Consider the following 22,884-nt stretch of genomic DNA (forward strand, 5'->3'; position numbering starts at 1 on the left):
GAATGAGAGGTGACTCTTTTTCTCAGCTTATCTTTGGACAACTGCAAACTAAGTAGGTTTTGAGCAATAACAGAGGTACTAGAATGTCTGGTGGATTTCAGTATGCAGTTTATACTCCTTGTAAAATAATAGTAAATTACAATTACTTAAGCTTTTTTTTTTTTTTTTTTAATTTCAGGAGGCTACGAACCCCCACTTACAAATGTCTTCACAATGCAGTGGTTTCTGACCCTTTTTGCCACTTGCCTGCCTAACCATACGGTTCTGAAGATCTGGGATTCAGTATTCTTTGAAGGCTCTGAAATTATACTGAGAGTAGCTTTGGCTATCTGGGCAAAGTTAGGAGAGTAAGTGGTCATTTTTATCTGGTTCTTCTTTTCAGTATGAGCAATGTGTGTAACTTACATTGTTCTGAAGAGCATGTTCTCAATTCTAAACAAGATGCAATTTTTCAGGAGAATGATTCTGCTTTGAAAAAGCTGTGTAAAGTGCCTCTATGGCTTCCCCAAAAACATGGGCTTCTGACATCGTGTCAGAATGGGCATGACAATTAATTGACCCTTGCTACAGGAAATGTTTCCAGTTGTTTGCGTTGTCTGTGTGTAAGGTCTTCATGCTATGCTAAGAGGTTGGTTGGACTTTACAGAACATAGACCTCTGAGGGAGCTGGTAGATACTCTGTGGAAAGACATACAGAGAGACTTGAGGGTGACTAGCTAATTTAGTTGGGTACCTGAAGCTGGGTTAAGGGAATGTTAATTCCCTTATTTTCACTTGAGGAGACTTAAGGATTTGATTCCATTGGCTATACCCAAGAAAAGAGTTCAGTGTTACTAAGAGAATGATTTAGTGTTACACGGTTCTTTTCTGTTAAGGCCTGCAAACAGATTTTCCTGAAATTCTCTGCTTTTAAGCACATTCTAGCCAAGTTTCTATTATAGTTCTTTATGGCCTTGGAAACTCACCACATAGGACAAAAGACAAGAGATGGTTAGTTCTTCTAAACTCCTCTGTTGTCATAGCAAATATTTGCACTCCAAAGAGTGTACAGTGCTCCCAGAGAAATGAGTTTTGTAACTGACTTCAGTGGGAGGTGTGAGCTCTGACAGGTCGAGCAGATGTTAGTTCAGCTGGAAACTTTTTTCAGCTGATGTCAGCAGCTGCATCAAATTTTTCTTGTGATGCCTATCAACATTCGCCTTCCTTTTTTCCCTGAGTCTGAACCACTGGGATTTATGTTCAGCTCTGTCCTTGGAGGTTTAATTTGTTTTTTTCTTTCTGAATAATTTAGCACTGCAGGCCAGTAGCATTGTAAGAGACTTTGTTTAGTATATTTAATTTTTAATCTGAAGAATAATAATTATAATAATAATTTCCTAAGAGCTTTATTTGTTCAGTTCATGAAGGAAACCTGCATGAATTATTTGCATTAGGATTAAGCTATACGTAGTCCCATTGTGCTTTATTACTTTGCACCATACTTTTAGATAAAAGGTCCTATTGCAGTGGGTCTCTGTGCACTTAAAAGCTGTAATTAAAAATGTTCTAACTCATAACATGATAAAAAAGAAGTCACTGCTTTGAAGATTTTACCGTAAAACTTAAAGCAAAAATGAAACATGTTTTATAAAAATTGGAAGGAACAGAATGAAGAAATATATAAGAGTATGTCCAAAACAGTAAGCTGGTCACACTGCACACCTTGTAACTATTGTTTGTGGGGAATGGGAGAAGGTCTGGCAGATTTGGGGGCAATTAACAGAAAGGGACGCTGGTGTGATAACTAGAGATCCAGAAGATGATGAGTTGCTAAAACTGAACAAGAATTGAAATTCAGTAAGCTTGTGATTAATGATATCAAATGAGATGAGGAAGTAAAAGATTGCACGCTATGTCTTTGCCGGGAGAAAACTGTGGTTTTGTTCCTCTTTCTTCACCGCCAGAAATAAACGGGGATTTAAAGAAGTGAGGCCTTAAACAGTGATCGTAGTTTCATGATCTTCATCATTCTCAAGACTATCTTTCTAGACATGAAAATGGGGCGAGAAGTGCTTTTCCTAAAATGTGGGTGGTTCAATCATGTTTTGAGGGAAACTGAAGGAATAGGGAGATTAAATATAGGTGCAGCAGAGCAAGCAGTATGTAGAGGTCATGAGAGACTGAAGGTAGCAGGGAAGGTAAGCCAGTAAGTTTGTGATAATTGGCTACATACCCATTGTTTCTACACTTATTTTTTTACTACTTAATTATTCTTTCAGCTAAACTATGTTAAGATTTCAGTAGGAGTTTCATAGTTCAATGGTTGTTCTCCACAGACACTGAAGATCAAGAGAAGCTTCCTTTTCTAATCCTTAAGAAAAAAGGCTGTGTACTTTTTTGATCATTCCAGCAGCTGTATTTTACAGGGGAGTCTACAATATGTAACCAGCAGTGCACTTGTTTGGGATAGAAGTAAAACAAATTTTTCACTTGATGGGAGAGGATGTTTAGCCGCTGACCCTAATAATGTATGTAGAATGGCAACTCACAAAAGCATATTACTCGTATTTCTCTTCTCTAGCTGACACTCTGTGGGTGATTCTGTGTTTTTAGAAGTTTAAAGAAAAGTGTGGAAAAAACCAAAACAAAAAAACCCAAACCCCGCCCCCCCCCCAACTAACAAAAAACCCCCAAACACCAGAACAAAACAAAACAAAACAAACCCAAAAGAGTCTGCATCTCTAATTTAGAAATAGCTTTCACAAGTATACAGGATATGAGTGAATTGTCCTTCATTCTGCATTATGTGAGCTCAGCTCTTTTGAATACAATGACATATATAAATACAGCTACACTTAATTTACTCCACAAGAATGTTTTCTGCCCAGCAAGTATGTTCCTGTCTGACAAAAAGACAGTTCAACCAGTGAATTTAGCTGTTTGATGCATAGTGAAGAATGGGTGATGAGGCAGTAAAGAAATCTTTATGCTCCCTTTTTGAGCTGATGGGAGAGCTCCCTTGTGCAGAATTAGGAGGCAGAATAGGAGGCAGAATTGATTGATTCTCATGTTGTAGAAGTGAAAGAGACAGACAGTAACCTGTCCGGACATGCGTGAAGCCTTTATCGTGAGCAGTCAGGACAGTAAGCTGTGCTCAGTACATCCTTTCACTACGCCAGTATTTCCAATGTGATGTGCACAGATTTGTTATTTGGAAGTGTAGGGACTATTGCAATAAACTTAATAATTAAGGTGACTAATGGAAGTGCATATTTTATGATGACAGAACGTTCAGTTTTGGTTTGGAGGTGTATAATCATATGTAAAAGTAAAATAAAAAAACAACATGTATTTTGATGTAGGCAAATAGAGTGTTGTGAAACTGCAGATGAGTTTTACAGTACCATGGGCAAGCTGACCCAGGAGATGCTGGAAGACAGTCTGATTGACAGCAATGAACTCATGCAGGTGAGTAACTGATATAATTATTGTTTGTGTTTTCTGTGCATCCTTTAGATGCTGATTTCTAACAAATTACATTTTTGTTCAGATACTGCAGAAACCTAAACTCTCCCAAGAATAAAAGTTTAAGATAACTGAGTTGAGCTAGCATGTCAATGAAACAAAGAAATGACCTGCAGTTAAAGCTAAAATCTTATCTTATGCGTTAAGTATAGAGAACCACTAGGCTCTGTTTGATAAAAATTGTTTGTATGTTGACAGCGAAAGTTTGTTGCGATATAATGTCCAATTGGATTTACGCAAGAAAGACATAGAATCTTTTAGTAGTCATAATTTTTACGGTGTTTTATTTTTATGTTTTGGCCAGTTAGTTATTACATCGTGTCCTTTTCATTCTGCAGACGCTGTGGGAGACAAGAGTTTATCAAATGAGAAGGAAGAAAAAATCCTTCATGATTTAAAAAAAACCCAACAAAACCATGAACAGTTGTCAGTGAACTATAAACAAAGTCATTTGTAGATAATTGCAGTCCCTGAATTCTTAAAGCATACGTCATTATATAAGAACAAAGATCCACGTTGTTCTGGGAGAGGAAAGGACCTTTAGTATTACAGATGTAATTGTATTGATTTGCACTTACACTTTTTTTTTCCCCGATATCCTTGAGGTGTTGTCTGCTTAGATGTTTTATAAAGACTTCATGCTACAGTTCTGCAACTTTGCTTTTGATGAGTTAGAGCATGGTGATTAAATGGGTGCAAATACAGAGCACATAATTAATCTGAAATTTTTTACCTGACTTAGGGGAAGGAAAACAAAGTCAGTCTCAATATATGAAGTTGGATGAGTTTATTACAGTAGTTAACAAGTGACTTCTGTTACCCATTATTGGAAGCAAAACTTATTGACTGTCTGGGATAATGGACTTCCATTGTCTGGTGAAGTACTGCTCTGAAGTAAAGAATCACTTTAAGATTTTCGGCTTTTTTTATTGCTGCTTTTTTGTTTAATGAGGGAGCTCTAGGAATGAGAGAGGTGAGCACTGTGGCTTTGTTTTGCTTCAAAAATGGAAATGCAGCTGGTCAGAGGTACTTGCATGCTTTTTAAATAAGTGTTAAGGTCTCTCACAAGGCAGTTCGGATATTGAGGATTCATGAGGAGGGTGGCCCAAGCTGACGCCTTCTCATATTCATTGTGTTTCAGTTCCTGGTCGCGAGTGCAGTACAAAATCAAGAAGTGGCATTTGTGACAAAGAATAACGTTGGGAAAGCTGAAGTGGGCTTTAGTGACTCAGTGTGGATTTCTTTCTTTGCCATTGTGTGTAATAGAAGATGAGGCATAGGTAACTTACTGGTTGGATGGGATGGAAGGATCTTTTTAGTTTTAACTGTTGCAATTACAAGTATACTAAATTAGCAGTCTTTTTGTGCTTCAGCAAAAATAAGCACTTGATGCAAAGTATATGTGTATTCATAGTGTACATGCGTATTTTGTGACACCGACGGGAGCGTTAAGGTAGGATAGCATTGCCATTGATATGGAGAATGTGACAGGTTTAAGTTTTCTGCATAGAGAAGCAGTGTGTCTGTTTTATGTGTGTCATCTCAGTTGAAGAAACCACGCTGCAGTTTAGATAGCATTCTTCAAGTCAAAGGCAGGCACCAGCAGTGTAGCAGTCTCCATCTGAGGTGTTCACTCTAGGCTGTCTTTGCTGTAAGTGGAGAGAATTAGGCACTACAGATGTTTACCATTAGGGGATATGAATGCCACCGTGTGCCTTGCTGCTGCATTTGAACAATTTTCTCTGTGTTGAAGAAGAAAATAAAGAAATATGAACCATTGCATTAATGAAAGGATCCAGGCTGCTTAAAGACGCTGTTTTTTAAATTGCTTTAGGCTTTTTCAGAGGAGTCTGTCAGAGATGAGTGTTTAGACTGCTTTGTTTTCAAAATGTTCTTTTTTTCTTGTTTTCTCCTTTTTTTTTTTTTCTTTTTTCCCTAATCAAAATCAGAACGGTGGATTTACATCTAATACTTTTTACAAGGTGGCTCAAGGATTAGTATCCTACTGTGGGAAAGGATTAATATCCTACTCTGCCTTCCCTACACATTTCAGTAAAGGTTGCTGGTAGCAATCATTTCACTTTTCTTTAGACTTGCATGACACGTATATCTGCATCTGAACTACCTGTCCAGGCTCACGTAAGCCAGTGAAGACTAACAGGCACTTCCCTGCCACTAGAAAACAAATTGTGTTCTAAAAGGCCTGTTCCCTTTGGGAATTCAAGGAGGGCGGTACAGCTTCAGGGGCAAGTGTTGACAGAGCAGATGTCTAAAGTAGATCAGAGGATTCTTGTCCTTATTGTCTCCACCAGCATGTGTAGTCAGTGCAAGTTTATCATGAAAAATGCCTGCTTCCCTCCTTCCCATGCAGGCAGTACGTATACCTAGGATTGAGGGCTTAAAGCTTTCACAGATTTGGCCCTTGCATGACAAGAGTTCTTACAGTGTTGTGCTGAGGAGAGCATGGAGAGACTGGAGGAGCAAGTAAGCCTACAGCTTCCTCCTTTTTCAGATTGAACCGTTTAGGTAAATAAAGGGTAAGTGCTGTACACATCAGATGCTAGACCGGGTATGTATTCAGGACTAGAAATGAAACAAATGTGGTATTCAGTAATGTCATTTGATTGGCCTATTAATAAACTTTGGTTCTAACATGGAGGCAGAAGGCTGTACACCAGGTGTGGGCAGATATTCTAAACAGCGTGTGCTAGATTGAGTACATGCTTTCATGCCTTCCCAGAAAGCGAGCATTTTTATAAGCAGTTAAACTAATTCAGTTTGTACACCTAGAAACATTCCAGTATAGAGGAGCTGAGGAGCAAACAGGAAAAGGAGAGGCATCCCTGTTGGTTTACTGTGGTGAACAGGGATTAATCCCTCTGGAGTACCCTAGCGTTTTAGACTATCTCCTGTAGAGAGTTACCCTGATTTGATGGTATTCACTGTTAACTTTCTACTTGTGTAGCACTTTGTCTGTTTTCTTTTGGGTTTGCTTTTGGTTTTGCTTTTTGTTTTGTTTTCTTAATGAAAGTGAAAAGAGAGAGGAGCCTTAAACCAGTGTGGGATGGCTCTTGAGAGAAGTGTGTTTGAGCTGTCTGCAAAGGCAAAACTGCTTACCCTCTTTTGGAAACCACAGCCCAAAACCTTCTGTATGGTATTCCACTGAGGGTGTAGGTGACTTTGCATTTTTAGGGTAAGGCAAAGGATTGACAAATGCTACTGATTTAAGGTGAGAAGGGAGGCTTTTTTCCTTGACTTTTTTCTTGTTCCCAGAATCTGTCCCTTATGGCCATAAATAAGATAGTAAGTTTGGCTGCATCATGCTTCGTATGTGTAGGCTATTTCCCTCTGGCACAGTTTCACCAGAATTAACCAAATGGCATCCAGAGCTGTGTACAAACTAGGAACAGGCTGCTTGGACTCTGAAGCATTGCTGTGAGCAGATCACAGGTGTTGATTGACAACATTTTTTTTAATTTCCAGTGGAACTTGCATCAGCATAAAATTTGTTTGTGAATCTCTTAGCCAGGTGGCAAGCAAGGCCTCCAGTTATAATCTGATAACAAGTAATTAAGTTCAAAACATGTATGCTAAATGAAAGAAATTGCACAGGATCTGGAAGAGACACAGATTGGAGACAGGCAAAAGCTAAAAGCGTAATCTAAAACAGTAGGTGCAAGGAGTAAACGGAGGACTCCAAGTCGACTGTTTCACTTAAAGGGTTACTAGCATATGGAACAAGTTACCTGAAAAGGCTGTTGACACAAAGAGTAGAAATACATTCCAGACGCACCTCCTTCTCTATAAAGGGAGAGAGTTGAGACATATGAGGAAAAAAAACAGGAAAGTGTGGTGGAGATCAAACAAACAGGCAGACATATTGGGCTGGAGGTGGGTCTTTCTCCAGATCATAAAATTCCTTCGTCTGGTAGACTGCCGGGATATCACTGTTCAAGCCCTAGAGAATATTTGTCTTTTACAGTAATGTTGTAGTTTCATGGAGTGGCAAAACTTCAGTTCATGCTCTGGGTTTTTGTAGGCGTTCTCCTTCCCTTAGAGTCTGTGCATGGCTTGAACTGTAAAAGCATTTTCATGCAGAAGCCTGTTGAGCTGCACTATTGCCCTGTGCCTCATCCAGCCAGGAGTGTCCTTCCCACTCCTCATTGTTTACATCATTGTCGTTGGTGAAACATTTTTTTTTTTCTTCTTCTTCTGTCAGGAAAAGTCTAGTAATGAATTCATGTTTGCGATTTTCCTTAGTGTATTTAGCACAGACAAGGCGCAGTTCAAGAATGGATTATGTAGAAATTGTTCAAAATTTCCTTTCATCTTAATTGAGGCTGTTCTGCCTTCAGATTAAAATGTCACTGACTTAATAGCTCAGGAAAAAAAAAATACGTAAGTGAAGATTTTCTGTCATAGCCAATGAGAAATCTTTGTTACTGTCTTTCAGAAGACATTTAATATTCAAGATGGGGAAAAGCTGTGATTTTTCAGAGAAATTATGAGAAATGATATTTCGGCTATTTTTTTTCTTTTTACTTCTGACTTTGAGACTCCCAATGAATTGTGTGTCAGTTAGTTGAAACTCTTGAATAGCTGTGAGTGTACAAAAGCAGGAAAAAAAAAAAGGGCAACTAAGGTAGGAAAAAATCAGCAGTGATGTTGCAATGAATATGATGTGTCTTTATGCCAGGTTGGCTGGTGACACACATTCTGTTATTACAAAATGACTTAAAGCAAAAATAATGCTGAAAGCAAATGCATTTGCAACTATTTATTTTCTTTAACTCTTAGTATTGAAGTAAATAAAATGTATTGGAGTGTTCTATCGCCTTGTTTTAAGTTCTAGGGACTATGTGTTCAGAGAGTTGAAGAGCGGTATCTTTGTTCACCATAGAACAAATTTCTTTTAAAAAAACAACCACCACCACCCCCTCCAAAAAAAAAAAAGAAAAACCCCACAAAAAAATCCCACAAAACAACAAACAAACCCAGAAACTGAGAGGAGAAAAGTTAGCTGGATAATGTTGGGTCCTTCCTCTTTGTGCTTAGCTTTTGTGTTGAAGGGGCTGCTCAGGTGAAGTAATGGATCTGTTAGCAGTCCACATCAAGTGAGGATCTGCTCCTTCCTATCTGTGCTAGTGTCAGTACCTTGTTGAATACCTGAGCAGAAATGTAGGTCTTCTGGAAGATCCCAAAAACGTCAATGAAGTATTCATGTAAATGAAATCATAATTGGAGGAGGATGATTTTGGTGTGCTGGCAAGGAGAGGATTGACAGTGATTATTAAACAAGTACAGGAGTTGAAAAGGACCCTACATCTCATGTTACCTGTTCCTTTTTTTTTTTTTTCCCCCCTCTGAACCATGTATTTTTCTAGTGAGTCAGTCTTTATTTTTCATACAGGAAATACTGACTGAATCATAAAACTAGACTATTTCCATTTTCTTAGAACACATGAGAACATGCAGCCTTTAATCCTGCAAGACTGTGAAAGTCTGTTCATGGAGAAATCTTTAACTGTTGGTTAAAGTGACAATTTTAAAAGCTGCTTTTTTTTTTTTCCCCTAGACTGTTTATACCATGGCTCAGTTTCCCTTCCCACAACTGGCAGAATTAAGGGAGAAATACACGTACAACATTACTCCTTTCCCTGCAGCAGTAAAATCAACTTCACTTTCAGGGTAAGTTTGAAGTGCACTGCTTATGGCATATAGGGTTATTGTTTACCCTATACAGATGGTGAAAAGGCAGGTAGCATCCTCCCTTGTATGCTCCTAAAGAAGATGAAGATGTTTGGTAATGATCATATTTTAGAATGTCTCTTTCTTATTTCTCTTATGTTCTCATTTGGCAGAAGGCTAGGCAGAACCAGAGACAGTGATGAGGAGAATGACCTAGATGATGAAGACTCAATTGCCAATGCAATTGGCTGTCTTGGACCATTAAGTGGGTTTTTGGCACCAGAGCTCCAAAAGTACCAAAAACAGATGAAAGGTAAAAGTGCTTTTGTTCATTTTGGAAAATGTAGTTAAATCTGCATGACCTTGCAGAAATTGTCTGTAGCTTCCTCTATGAAAGCTGCTATGAAAATTGTATTGTATATTCACATAGAGATTACAGCAGATACCAAATGACTTTCTCTGTGGTCCATGAAGATGTCTTCAAAGTCAAGTTTGAAGGCTGTATGTATACAATAAATGACAGTGTGGGTTAAGGATTTGGCTACAGTAATGGTTAAAAAAAACTAACCCCATAGTGTTGCTCACCCACAAAAAAAGCAGCACATGTGTGGAAAAAAGTCCACCCTAAATCCATGCTTATTTCCAAGAAAGCTGTTAGGTAGTCAGGATTTTCTGAAGAGTGTACATGTAATAAATAATCTTGACCTTTATTAGCATATGCATGGCTACTATTGGAACCTGTCAGCAGTGGGTGAATTCTGCAGGTCATTTCAGTGCCCTTTTGGCCAAACCTTCAGACTGTTGTATGTTTTGGGTATATTCACATTTTTATAAAATTGGTTATGGTTTAGGGTGTTCTGACAAAATGTCACTTTTTCAAATGCCTCCGTGTAGAAATAAAATTTCTGACAGAATTGTATGTTCACCTGTGCAAGCTCTACAAGCAGAACAAAATTCTGATCCCTACAGGAAAAGCAGATCATTTGTTAACTTGCAGCAGCCTTTACAAAATGGTACTGGATCAACAGTGATTTACGGTATCCTGGGAGAGGCTATAGTTATTTATCCCCAACCCATCCCCTCCTTCCCCCCAAAAAAACCCAGACTGATGTAGCAGTCACTGTTATCTGATTACACATCATCATTCTTGTGGCTTGGTTTTGTTGAGACCAATAAGCTGCAATTTTCCTCTTGATTGCTGTGGTGTTTTGTTTTTTCCTTCCTGAGGGACTGTAAGTCTCTACCTGCTGCTTCAAGCTAGCACTTAGTCAGAACATCAAACTGCTGTTGTAGACTAAGCCAAAACCAAACAAACATCCCTTGAAAAAGAATTATCCCCTTGACCCTGGAGTGACTGGAGTGCCAGTTTGGTGGTGCATCAGAAACAGCTGTGAAAATAAATTGCGCTGCTGCTGTTGCTCTGCAGCTGTTGATCAGAGATGCTCTCAAGTTGCCTGATCCTCAGCTGCTCTGTGCCTCTCCCTTTTGTTGCCACTAGCAGCTTTATCCCTGTGGTGCTATAACTGTTTCTTGATGCTTCTTGCTGGTATCACTAGGTCGGTTGTTTAATCTCATGCCTGCTTGACTGTAATGTATTTTATAACTTGCATTGTTAGCCTTCTCTTTGACCAACTGAGTGTCTTTAATAATCGGTTTCTGAATTACTGTAGTGATGGTTTGATGTACTTTTGGGTAATTGAACTGTGCTTATAACTTGGCATTGCTATGTTAATTGACTTTTGTACTCTAAACTCCCTTCAAACCCTTGCTATTCTTAAGTAGTAGTTCTAGAAATGTAATACTTACCACAAATAGTGCAGCTTTGTTAAATATGCATTTTATAATAATTTTTTAATTAAAGACTACAGTTAAATAAGATGATAGGAATCAGACATAGACTTCCCTTGTAGATAATCTGTGGAACTCTTTAGTATGCTTATTTGCTCCTTAGAGAATCATAGAATTGTTTAGGTTGGAAAAGACCTTTAAGATCATCCAGTCCAACCATTAACCTACACAACCAAATCCACACTAAACCAACCAAGGGTAGACTAGACTAAACCATGTCCTGAAGTGCCACATTTACCCGTTTTTTGAACACTTCCAGGGATGGTGACTCCACCACCTCTCTGGGCAGCCTGTTCCAATGCTTGACTACCCTTTCCATGAAGAAATTTCTCCTAATTTCCAGCCTAAACCTCCCCTGGCACAGCTTGAGCCCATTTCCTCTCGTCCTATCGCTAACTACATGGGAGAAGAGACCAACACCCACCTCACTACAACCTCCTTTCAGGTAGTTGTAGAGAGCGATAAGGTCTCCCCTCAGCCTCCTCTTCTCTAGGCTAAAATCTCCACTTTATTCCCACTCTCTACAGATCAGAATGAAGAACAAAGTCTGGGTTGCAGTAACATTGCAGAACTAAGTCCAGGAGCAATAGACTCTTGCCGAAGCGAGTATCATGCTGCTTTTAACAGCATGATGATGGAGCGTATGACCACTGATATTAATGCACTGAAAAAGCAATATTCCAGGATAAAGAAGAAGCAGCAACAGCAGGTTCACCATGTGTATATCAGAGCAGGTAACATATCAAAACATGCTTCGTTTACTGATTTATTACAAGCTAACTTCATCATAGGAGACAAGGCAAATAACATTCTTTTACATTTAACCAAATAGACAAAACAAGAGAGACTGATTGATGGAATATATAACACATTAGTAGTAAAGTGGGTACCACTTTGTACAGCCAGATTGTAAATGAGAAGGTGATGTTTTTTCTTCTTTTGTCAGGATCTGAAGATGACGACCCTGGGATTTTTTTAGGTCCCAGGGACCAGCTGAACAATGGTATTTAAAAGTGTCTTTGCTATCTGGGTGCATTGTGTTGACCTCTCTGATTAAAAACTTTAAATCTTTGGCATTCTTGGAGTTGACATACTGATGCACTGGAAAAAGTGAAATGAGGAGATGAGTACACTTCAGACCAAGTGGCAGGTAGACTGCTAGCTGGTCCATATTAGCCTAACTCCTCTGAGCTCATCTGAGCATGGCAAATTACACAGCTGAAGAACTGGCTTAGATGTTCCATTGTGGCTGACAGTTCACGTGGCCACAGTGATACTGCTGTGAGGATTGAGCTGGACATCGGTCTGTTATTTAGCAATCAGTGTTACGGAGTCTGTTTCCTCAGTTGGCAAACTCAGCAACGCGGGGGTTAGCATGAACAGTGCAGCTGAAGGTTTTAGTGGGTGTGCAAGCTGAACACAGCCCACCCCACTCACTCCTCCCCACTTAGGTGTCATCTTTAAGTCAGCATTAAACCACGCAGATGGGTCACTGCGGAGAATTTTTATTCCTCTTCTAGATTGTCTAAACTTGTCCTAGCAGGGCATTTGAATACACAGAGCTGCAGTTTTTCATTAACTTGAACATAATTTGTAGGGATTTTATTTTTTTTAAATATTGGCGAAGTATTTGCTTTGAACAAAGGCTGTAGCCAGCAGAAACAGTGCAAACAGTAACGTGTTGATTCCCAAGGATTGCCAACCCCCACTCCCCAAACACAAACCTTTCTAATCCTACTAATCATGATCGGGGCTGGGTTTGTGGTTTAATAAAACTGTCATCTAATTACCTAATTCTGAGTCTACTGCTCTGGTTTAATAAGAGGATCTAATAGAAAAGAGTTGGTGGGGTTTATCCATTAAAAATACATTGTTTTTTTCTCCAGTCACACAAGCCTCATGGAGAGGCTTATTTGACTGACTTCGTATAGGGACTGAATTGCCTCTCATGGTTGGAAGAGAGATGAAGGAGAGGGGAAAGATCAGAAGCCAATGTTAATGTTAAACTGTCTATTACAGTGCAATTCCAAAAACTGAGAAGCTATTTTTGTTATGATTTATTTTCATGGTATTCCTGGCTCAGGACTTACCCATAGGTAAGAAGCAGGGAGGGAGGACAGGAAATATTTATTATAGAAGTTACAGCTTTGTGTTTGACTCTGTGAGAGGAATTCAGTGATTTTTTTTTTTTTTTTTTTTTTTAAATAAATAGCAGTCAGTCCTACAAACCTTTGCTATACCTCAAGAAAGGCATCAAATTTGGTGGTGGATCCCTAGAACATTAATTTGTTTTGTTCTTTTAACAATACTGTATTTCTTTTAAACACTTTCTTTCAGACAAAGGGCCAGTTACCAGCCTCCTCCCGTCTCAGGTAAACCATTCCCCAGTGATAAACCACCTCCTTTTAGGAAAGAAGATGAAATTAAATAACAGGTCTCTCAAAAATGCTGTTATTCACATCCCAAGTCATGCTACAGGGAAGATGTCTCCCATTCCCCAAGAAGATCTTAAAACAAAACTGAACTCTCCATGGCGCACTCACATACGAGTTCATCGGAAGAATATTGCTAGGGCCAAAGGCCAGCTGGGCTACGGGGATACCATAGGACTAATAGATGAGCAGAGCGAGAGCTGTAAAACAAATAGTCCTGGGGCAAAGGAGGAGACTTCCAAACATTCTGACTTTGGAGAAAGAGGAGGTGGTTTGGATGACAGGACTACTCGAAAAGCTGACCGGCAGTCGTCTGAGCCAGTCTCTGCAGACAGCAGTACAAACATGTCAGTGGTTCAGCTAAAGCTGGAAGCACTGGAACTCACCTCAGATAACAAAACGGATGCTGACTCAACATCCCATCCGTCCAGCCAGCCGTGTTTATCAGAGTCCTCCAGTTCATCCAGAGACAGTGGAAACCCGGCTAAATCTCCCCAGCCTGGGAACCCAAAGCCGCAAGTCTTCAATCCTTTTCCCAGTGTCAAGCCTCTTCGAAAGTCAGCTACAGCCAGGAATTTAGGGCTCTATGGCCCCACTGAAAGAACGCCAACTGTACACTTCCCACAAATGAGCAGAAGTTTCAATAAGTCTGCCAGTGGCAACAGTGGGACCAGGAAACGATGATCTACTTACTACCTGGCACTTTCTATTTCTGACAGCAACAAAAAATTTGTATTGTTTTTTGTTTGGGTTTTTTTTTTTTTTAAATGTGTGCGTGCGTATGTGTGTCCCAAGGCATTTCTAATCATTAAGTAATGGGGACAAAAGTGATTACCAGATGTATAAATATGTCTTTGAAAATTGTGCTCCCGTGTTGTTATGGGATAGATTAGTGAAGATGCATTCTGGCACCCTATTGTCAATTCTGATGGTTCTGTGGTAAAATAAACATTGATTTGCAGTGTGAAGCACACAGTTTCTTTAAACCTAACTCGGACATAAAATCACCGGCTGCCTTTAACCCATCGGCCTCCCGTGGCTGCCTCCTGTCTCTTTCAAAGCTCAAAGGACAAATTGTCTGGTGCAGCAGACACGTAAAACAGTTTTTATGACTGTTATGCAGCTTCCCCATTAGACCTCATCATCCTGCTCTGTGAGTAGCTGGAGAAGCCATGACTAACAGAAGCACAAGCAGCTCTAGCAATCAAAAGTATCACTTTGTGTCCACCATTATCACTTACCTACTGGGCCATCTGGCTTCAGACATTCTTGAGCAGCACTTTGTGTTTCTCTTCCCACAGCAGTCCTCTGCTGATACTGTTTTTAATATAAATGTAATCAGTGAGCATGAGAATAGCAGACGTAAGTCCGTCCACAATACTGGTTTTCTCCTTTTCTGTTACGTATGTAGATACGTACATTTCTGTTACTGCTGGAGAGTTGCAGCACTACAAAATGAGGTACAACTATATGTGTAGTTGTATGAATATTATGGCACATCTTGGCTTCAGTGGATTTAAAAGCTATTATCTAGATTACAGACTTGTAATTAAATCATATTTGTCAGCTTAGCAATAGGTAAAATAAATGAATGTTCCGAAGTAGTTTAGGGTTTTAAATTCTATAAATAGAGTGATTAGATACGTAGGGTACCACTTATTAAAAGCCAACACGTCAGCCACTATGTAAGTGGGATGGACCCATGGGACTGCCATGGGCTTCCATGGCTTGGTTCTGGTTTTTGGTTCTGGCAAAGCAATAAGCTTGAGTATTTACTTCCAAATCAAAAAGCAAAGCTGGTGAATACCGTAAGGCAAGTACTTTTTTTTTTTTTTTTCTTCTCTGTACATTAAACAGACAGGCAGAGAAACTAAATGTGAACAATTCAACTTCAGGGTTGCAAAAATCAAGCACTCCAAAAAAAAATTCAGATTGCGCTTAAAATATTACAGCTCTGCCAAGTTGTATGCATTAACTGTGATTCATTACCTTCTTGCTTCCAAGTTTCCCATGACACAAAAGTGCCATTTAAACTTTAAACTGGAGTAAAAGCAGTAATGATGAATCAGTCCCATTGTATGTAATGTCTTTCTTCCTCTTTTAAAATTCTTTGTTAAATTTGCAAATTAATATATCATTGTCTATTTATTAATGTATCCCATAACCTATAGGATGTGATACCAGTTTTACTGTATACCATAACTTATAAGCTGTACAATGTACCCTGTTTATTGTGGGGACAGTTTTATTTTCTTGTTGTTTTATACAAGTGTATGCATATAAAATAATATGCAAGTATGAACACTATAAATATAAAACACATTTAGATCAGATCTTGCCCCTGCCTTATTTTCAGGTTATAGTGGTATTGTCACTAATGGTTATTTATAGTGCTAAGTGAATTTAAAATAATGTAGAATTTAGTCACTGATCACAGATTGTATGAGAATTGTTCTGCCTTGATTTAGAAGAAATGGACTTCTCAAAATTTTACTGTGAATCATTCTGCCCAATTTTTCTTAGCTTCAGTGTATCACGCGACTGTATACTGAACCAGTAAAAATAAAAAGACTGTCATTCTGCAAAAACTGCTAAAATGTTGCAAGTACGTGCATGATTTTTCAACACATTATGATATGATTAAGGAATGGAAAATTAGCAAGAATTGCACAGATACTGGTCTGGGAAAGAAATGCCAATAGCATACTAACTCTAGCCATTCAGACCGGATCAGTCATTGACAAGCGTGCTCTGAGGGTCTTGTACTCTACTTGGACCGTTAGGATTGAGGCAAAGGAACCATGGCAGCTCCGTGCGTTAGTTTGATGATGTTTGCTGCAGGAAGTTTTCTTTAAGCACTGCTAGATGAGAAAATTGAATGTCATTTTAGCTGTTCAGTACCTCAAAGGATGTTCACTCTCTACCTGAAGTCTGCCTGTTGAGCATACAGCAAAAGCAACCTCATTACTTGGTACTGAGGTGGAACATTAAGATGAGGTCCAGAGAAGTTTCCAATTATTTTTCCTTAAAGAATCCCTTCAGCAAACTAGGTCTGGTGATGCAGCTGTGCTTGGAAGAGTGGCATTGCAACACTGAGGATGTTGGGAAGCACAATGGTGGGAGTCTCTGCTCCATAAACCTGCATTTTGTTGTCCTTGAGGCCTCCTTGTACTAATGCTCTCTTCCATGCAACTAAATGACCTTTCTGTTTGTTGAGATTTTTGTTAAACTCCTCGAGTCTTTTTTTGAGAAAGTGTTTTATTAGGATCAGATTAAATTTTATTTCTGAGAATGTGTTTCACCGTCTTCAAATGGAAGCTCTCAAGGGATGGGGACTTGATTCTGTTTTGAGGACATTTCCAGTCCTGCAAGTGGAAACAGGTCCAAAGCTATTCTGAGATTATTCAGAATTGCCTACACTTTGGGGGTAAAAATGGTAGATGGTAGAAATCAGTTTTTCAGAATTGCAGGCAGCAAACAGTTGATGTTCTGCATCTAGGGAAAATACCATTTTGTATACTTAACACAAATCCTACCAGAACCCATTCAAAAGAACGTAAGTGGTTGCTAGAAAGACAGCAAAATGTTACTTCAAGCAAAAATAAAATGCAGCCCTTTACAGCCCTTTATATTTCCAATTCAGGTAAAAGTTCACATTCAAAATTCAAGAGAGACTTTAAATCTGTTTCAAACCTCCACAACATGTACTTTAAACCATGTGAAATTGTTCACACAGAAATAAGGTGGGTGGTTTCACTGTTCTGTAGTTTTCCTTGACCTTCTTGCAATGAGTTACCCGGTGCCATCCGCAGGCAGCAGGCACAGCTGGCTGAGTGGCAGGAAGCCAATGGCATCATCTGACACCAGCTCCACTGATGCGTAAAGAGCCAAAAATTCATCCTGATGGATCCCTGTCCTTGTCAATGCTTTGTTTGCTCCAGTTTTACTCGCTTTTTGTTGGCGGAAGACTTGTTCAAGGCAGGGGGTTGTCATGCAGCCCTGCGAGTGATTTGGGATGTGCAGTCACCCCAGATGAGCACCTTCTGCCCGTGTGTCGTCAGCCAGCAGGGACTGGTCGGGCGACCGGTTTCTCAAGCAGCTGGAAACTGCTGTGTCTGGACACCTCTGCGTTGGTGACGGCATCCTTGGGAAGGTGTAGTCCTCTGGGAGGGTCACGTGTGGGAAGGGTGGATCCAGTGCACTGCAGGAAAGTACACGTGGAAAGGGTGTCTTCTGCACATCCTTCCCCACTGAAGAGCCTGCAGGGGCTTGCACAAGCCGACTTTGACTGACACAAGATTTTTAACATGATTTAGGACACAGAAGTGGTTTGCAGGGTAAGACCATGTCAGGCTAGCTGATGCTCAGGCCCGGCCTCCCACAGCCTGCGGGATGCCGTTTCAGCTGTGCTTCGTCCTACAAGCAGCATATGGCACTTACTGGCTCACCGCAGGTTTAAGAAGAACCACAAATGTTTCCAAGTCTTCTGATAAAACCATATCAAACCACCCGGGCTTACCACAAATAAGCAGGCAGGCGTGGTGGTGGCATGGGAGGCGATGCATTGGATGGAGAGGTTGGGAGGAGGGAAGAAGCAACCCATCCAGGCAAAAGGTGCAAGAAGTTTTGAGGGAAAGCAAACTCCTCGGTGCCTGTGCTTCTTTTTAGGTTGATTGTTTATAAACAACAAATCAAAAGATCAGATCCATGATGTGCCCCTCCTTGCCCATCCTTCGTGTGTTCAAAGTGATCATGGACTTGCCTGATGCCAGCGAGGAGCCACATCCCATGATGTTGTTGTCCACCCGCTTGGTAGCCCAGTGGCTGCTCCCAGCCTGCCCTGGCAGGAAGGAGACGCCAGCGGAGAGCCCTCTGATGCTGTTCGCTGCGGCGTGGTTGGCACGGTGAGCTGTCGAAAAGGGAGCGAACGCTCAAATCCCAGCCAGGGTAAAACATGTGCTGCCATTGCTGGCACGCCTGACTTCTCTTGGCCAGCTTCTTGTGCTCTGGGCCAGCTCTGCGGCGAGGGTGTAGCTATGATGCCGCTGCCCCAAAACTAGCCTCTAAGTATTGCTAACTGGCAGGTATGCCAAGCCATTGCTGGATGGACGGTGGCCGCGCAACCCCAGCTGCAGCTCCGCAATGCAGAGCTGGCTTGCAGCTCAGCCCCAAAGGCTTTGCAAGCCTGCGTGTGCTCAGAGCACGGCTTGCACCCGTTTGCAGGGGATCTGGTGGATGTACGCGTGCCGCTCAACCCACAGTAGCGCGTGGGATGCAATCCTCCACATCTGGTTTGTCAGCAGCAGCCCTGCCGGTCTGGTAGAAAGGGCTGCTATGCGACACGCTGCTCACTCTCTCCTTCTCTCAAGGGTGTGTACAGTTTTTCATTATCACTTGTTGGTTTTCTGGTATTTTGTAATTGTTGGTGACACAGGGGGATTTTTTGAGCAGCGCCTCGTTTTTTGAACGCAGGAGAGACGGGTGCTTTTTGCATGGCAGCACTCAATATTTTTTGCAACTGTTCCTCTCTGTGTTTGGCTTGTGCTTTCCCTTTGTGAACTCCGAACTCTTGCTTGCATTCATTGACTGTGTGTTTGATGAGAGTTTTTTCAGGAAGATAGGGATAGCCATGCTGGTCGGCTTAGCCCAGCATCTTTTCTCTGACCACTAATGGTTGGAAACGCCTCAGAAAGGAGTCCTGTAGGAACATGGTGCATCCAGAGACAGCCTTCCCTTGGGGCAGATGTCAAATTTTGTCTGGGTTGTGCACGTCACGCCGAGGTGAGGTGGATGGCCAGGCCAGCGGCTCACCCACAGCAAACCAGCGGCGTGCTGAGCTGGGCAGCTGCATGCACAGCAGCAACCACAGACAGTGGTTCAGCAGCAAAATTTCCTCCTTCACATGAAAAGAATAATAATAACGGAGGCATGGCCAGGAATGAAAAGAATAATAAACACCAGAAAATGTGAGCCTGAAACAGTAGCTGTTGCTGTGATTCCTGCTGCGTGCCTGCTTGCCTCTGCGGGCTCCGCTTGTACTTGGAGCCGCACGCTGGTGCCTCCCCTCCAGGCTGACCGGCTCCCTCGCCTGGGAGATGCCGCAGGACTGGCCTGGAGGGATGCTCCGAAGGGGCGGGAGGTGGGAACAGGCTGGAAAGCCTCACAGGCCCTCAGCGAGTCAGACATGGCTGCAAACCCGGGTCCAGCGCTTCGCACGGCCCATGCAGTGACGAAGGACACGCAGGCAGTAGTTCCTGACCAGTTTTTCAGCCCTATTCGGACACACCTAATGGTGTTGCGCTGCTCCTGCTGCTCGCTGCCCATAATGGCTCCTCCGCTGAATGTGTGCATGTACCTCGCTTTCCCTTCCTCTGAGAACTCCGGTGGCTTCTCCAAATGACACAGGGGTACGAACATGGACCCAGAGTCCAGGGCAGCAGCCAGTCAGTGCAGAGACACCACAAGGACACCTGTGGAGGGAAGGGGTTTGGCCAGGAAGAAGGAAGCAAGTTTATTCTTAGGAAAAGTAGGTAAGGTCTCTAGTGACCATCCAGCGTAGGTATAGGAGTCCAATGTTAAAACTTGGAAAGGCCAGTGATGTACAGCTCGCCTGCAATCAGTCACACGTCCTGAGGGAGAGGAGAGCTGAGCAAAGCCTTACGAGGTGTTAACTTGTAGTTCCAGGTGCCAAAAGTGGTGTCAGAATTCTTACAATTGGTTCACAACCAGGACTTAAAATTGCAGCTTTCCTTACTCTCCTAATGACATCTTTTCATGAAACTTTTTTTTTTTATTTTAAATTAATGTAGGTCTATTGCTCTGTTTTATCTGCACCAAAATACAGCTGTAAATCTGATCGCCTTCTGCTCGTTCTCACACTACCGGTCAGTGGCATTAGACATCATTCCGTTTTGAACTCCAGATTACTGTGTGTGATAATTTTTTTATACTGTGTCCCCTGCACTAGTAAACTTTTCGCCCAGCTGCAACAATACTGCTCGCTGTCTACCCCCCCAGCACTCTTGGAGAAGAGGCCTTTCTCCAGAGGGAACAGAAGGACTATTGTCCGCTTGGCAGAGGGACAGATGACTTGGTGTTGCCTGACATGTTCTCCATCCCCACTAGCCAGCACTGAGTCACTGGTTTCCAGCCAGACTGGAAAGGGTTTGTTCCACTCATGCCGAAAAGATGCTGCGTCTGCCATCGTGTGAGAGGCAAGCTGTCCATCACACCGCTGCTCAACCTCCAGGCCGGTGGGACGGACAGAGGGTTGGCGGAGGATTTCGCTATTGCAGTTTGCAAGACACGATAGCATCTTCTGTAAAAGTGCTAAAATATCTGACCATGAAGATGCGATATTGCTAACTGCTAGAGGTTAGACAAGGTTTGCGGCCATCACCGCCAGTCCACACTGTGTCTTTCCGTGTTCGTATCAATTCGTGGTGATCTTCTAGGCACGGTCACTAGATGCCACTGGTGCTCCATGCAAACACAACTACGCTGCAATTCCTGTGAAAGGAAATACAGGTGTAGCTTAGCGTTTCCAATTTTTTCTTCCTTTTTCGATTAGGTGTGGAGCAGTTTCCAGGCCATTCACCTTTGATTTCACACTGTAGCCTCTCTGCTCTATTTGATTCCCCCTAGGCTTGCTAACCTTGAGCAGTGATCCCAAAGGACAGAGACAGCCTAATGGTGTATCTTTGGAAATAGTGCCCATAGCAGTACACTAAAATGCTCTAAAGGCTCTTTCTTATAATAAATTTTCTCTTTGGATGATGAGCTGGCGAACACAGTTCAGGTGGCAGGCAGGTGAAGGAAGCTTGCTAGATTCACTGGGTGCCTTGTAGAGACTTGTTTTGTCTTAAGAGTGGGTCAGCAACGACAACCAGATACTGCTGGTCATGAATCAGCGGAGCTATTTCTATCATAAATACTGGAGCTGAGCTGTTCCATGCCGAAGGTTGAAAGAAAAAAAAAAAAAATCTTTTTGTCAAACTTCTGTAAAAACAAAACAGAGCTAAACTAATGAGTACCTCCTCTCAGGTACTTGCCAGCCTGCTGCCCTGCCCTGGAGACCTTACTATTGAACACATGAGTGTTTCAAGCTTCAAAGCTTTCTTTGAAGAAAAAACACCTTCAGGTCTCTCACATGTGGATCCTGTGCCTTGAAGAATCACTTGCCTCTGCTGAGAGCTGGAATTTGCAGTCCACCTGCCTGTCCTCAGCACCCAGTACTGACTTCTCAGGTGCATGCATGCCCCAGACACAGCCATTGCCAGCATCCTAGCAAAATGAGATGAACCTTAGATCTACAGTTCAATTTTTCAGGACCGTGCTCTGCAAAAATTTGTGACCAGACACAGGCAGCGACACACAGGCTTGACACAGCCTGACTGAATGTGCACTAGCCGGTTTACTGCCAGGAAAAGAGCACCAGTTGAATGCAGGTCACTTGAAAAAAACAAACATCCTAGATCCATTTAAGGATTAGGCTCTTAAAACGGGACCAAGATGTTACTAAGATGCTTAAAAAGAAACACAACCCTTGCTCAGCTACTGCACAGCGACAGAGGTCCTTGGCGCTCTGTAAAATTTCCTTGTTTGGCTTCAGCACTCACAGAGCACCTAGAGCTCTGCCTTTGCTTATGTCATCTCTGCGTCCCTTGGCTAATGCACACGTCAGCAGAAATGTAGTCAAATCAAGCTGCAAAACTGACTCTAACTAACTCTGAGATTTGGCTGGCACACCTAGAGCTGCTACTTGCTATTCGATAATGAATTTCAGCACAGGACAAATCTTGATGTGCCTGGGCAGAGCCAGAAATGGACTGATGTTGGTCATTAAATCAAGATGTGCCTAGAGAGAGTGAGGTCATTTCTAGCTCTGACCAAGTGTGATTAGTTCAACAATGCCTGGGGAAATTCAGCAATTTTACATTATGCAGCAATTATGTAAAAAGAGGACAGAGCCCTGTGCAGGGAATGATCTCAACTTGGGGCATATTTCTTTAGATTAATGAAAAAAGATTGAAAGATACCAATGACATAATTTAAATATACATTCCGTATTAAGGACAACCCATAATGAATCTCCTGTGTCATTTCCCAATTTGCTTCTCCATTTTTATTTGCCAGTGAGTACAAAAATGAGACCTGGCACCTTTGGCTAAGGGAAAGACTGACTAGTTTGAGCTGAAGTGTGTACTGATTCCGAGATGGGAGTTGGGAAGGATAGCATGGGTACATAAGAGAGGGAGTACAAGAAGAGATTATTTTTTTTCTAGTCTATATTTTGAATATACAGATTTTTGTATACCTTTTTCCTTCAAGGACACACAGTGCATCAGGCATTTAGCTGTTATATTTGCTACCTTACAGGTATTACCAATCTGTATGGTGAGCACTGAATGCT

The 22,884-nt window shown here is 41.6% G+C and overlaps 1 protein-coding gene across 3 annotated transcripts in view; it reads left to right on the top strand.

Annotated features, from left to right (window-relative positions):
• Window positions 1–14,156, top strand: part of TBC1D30 (TBC1 domain family member 30) — a 57,206-nt gene extending 43,050 nt beyond the window's left edge. For 2 of the 3 annotated variants that reach the window (XM_075716570.1, XM_075716578.1), the window contains 6 exons: window positions 179–347; window positions 3,342–3,447; window positions 9,080–9,192; window positions 9,366–9,505; window positions 11,568–11,774; window positions 13,378–14,156. In XM_075716570.1, the coding sequence (XP_075572685.1) occupies window positions 179–347; window positions 3,342–3,447; window positions 9,080–9,192; window positions 9,366–9,505; window positions 11,568–11,774; window positions 13,378–14,156 (1,514 nt within the window). The remainder of the gene's footprint in view (window positions 1–178; window positions 348–3,341; window positions 3,448–9,079; window positions 9,193–9,365; window positions 9,506–11,567; window positions 11,775–13,377) is intronic. The other variant, XM_075716586.1, reaches the window with a different exon arrangement.
• Window positions 14,157–22,884: the final 8,728 nt, after the last annotated feature.

The sequence above is a fragment of the Pelecanus crispus genome, chromosome 1 (genome assembly GCF_030463565.1).
Source record: "Pelecanus crispus isolate bPelCri1 chromosome 1, bPelCri1.pri, whole genome shotgun sequence".
In the NCBI taxonomy this organism is placed as follows: Eukaryota; Metazoa; Chordata; class Aves; order Pelecaniformes; family Pelecanidae; genus Pelecanus; species Pelecanus crispus.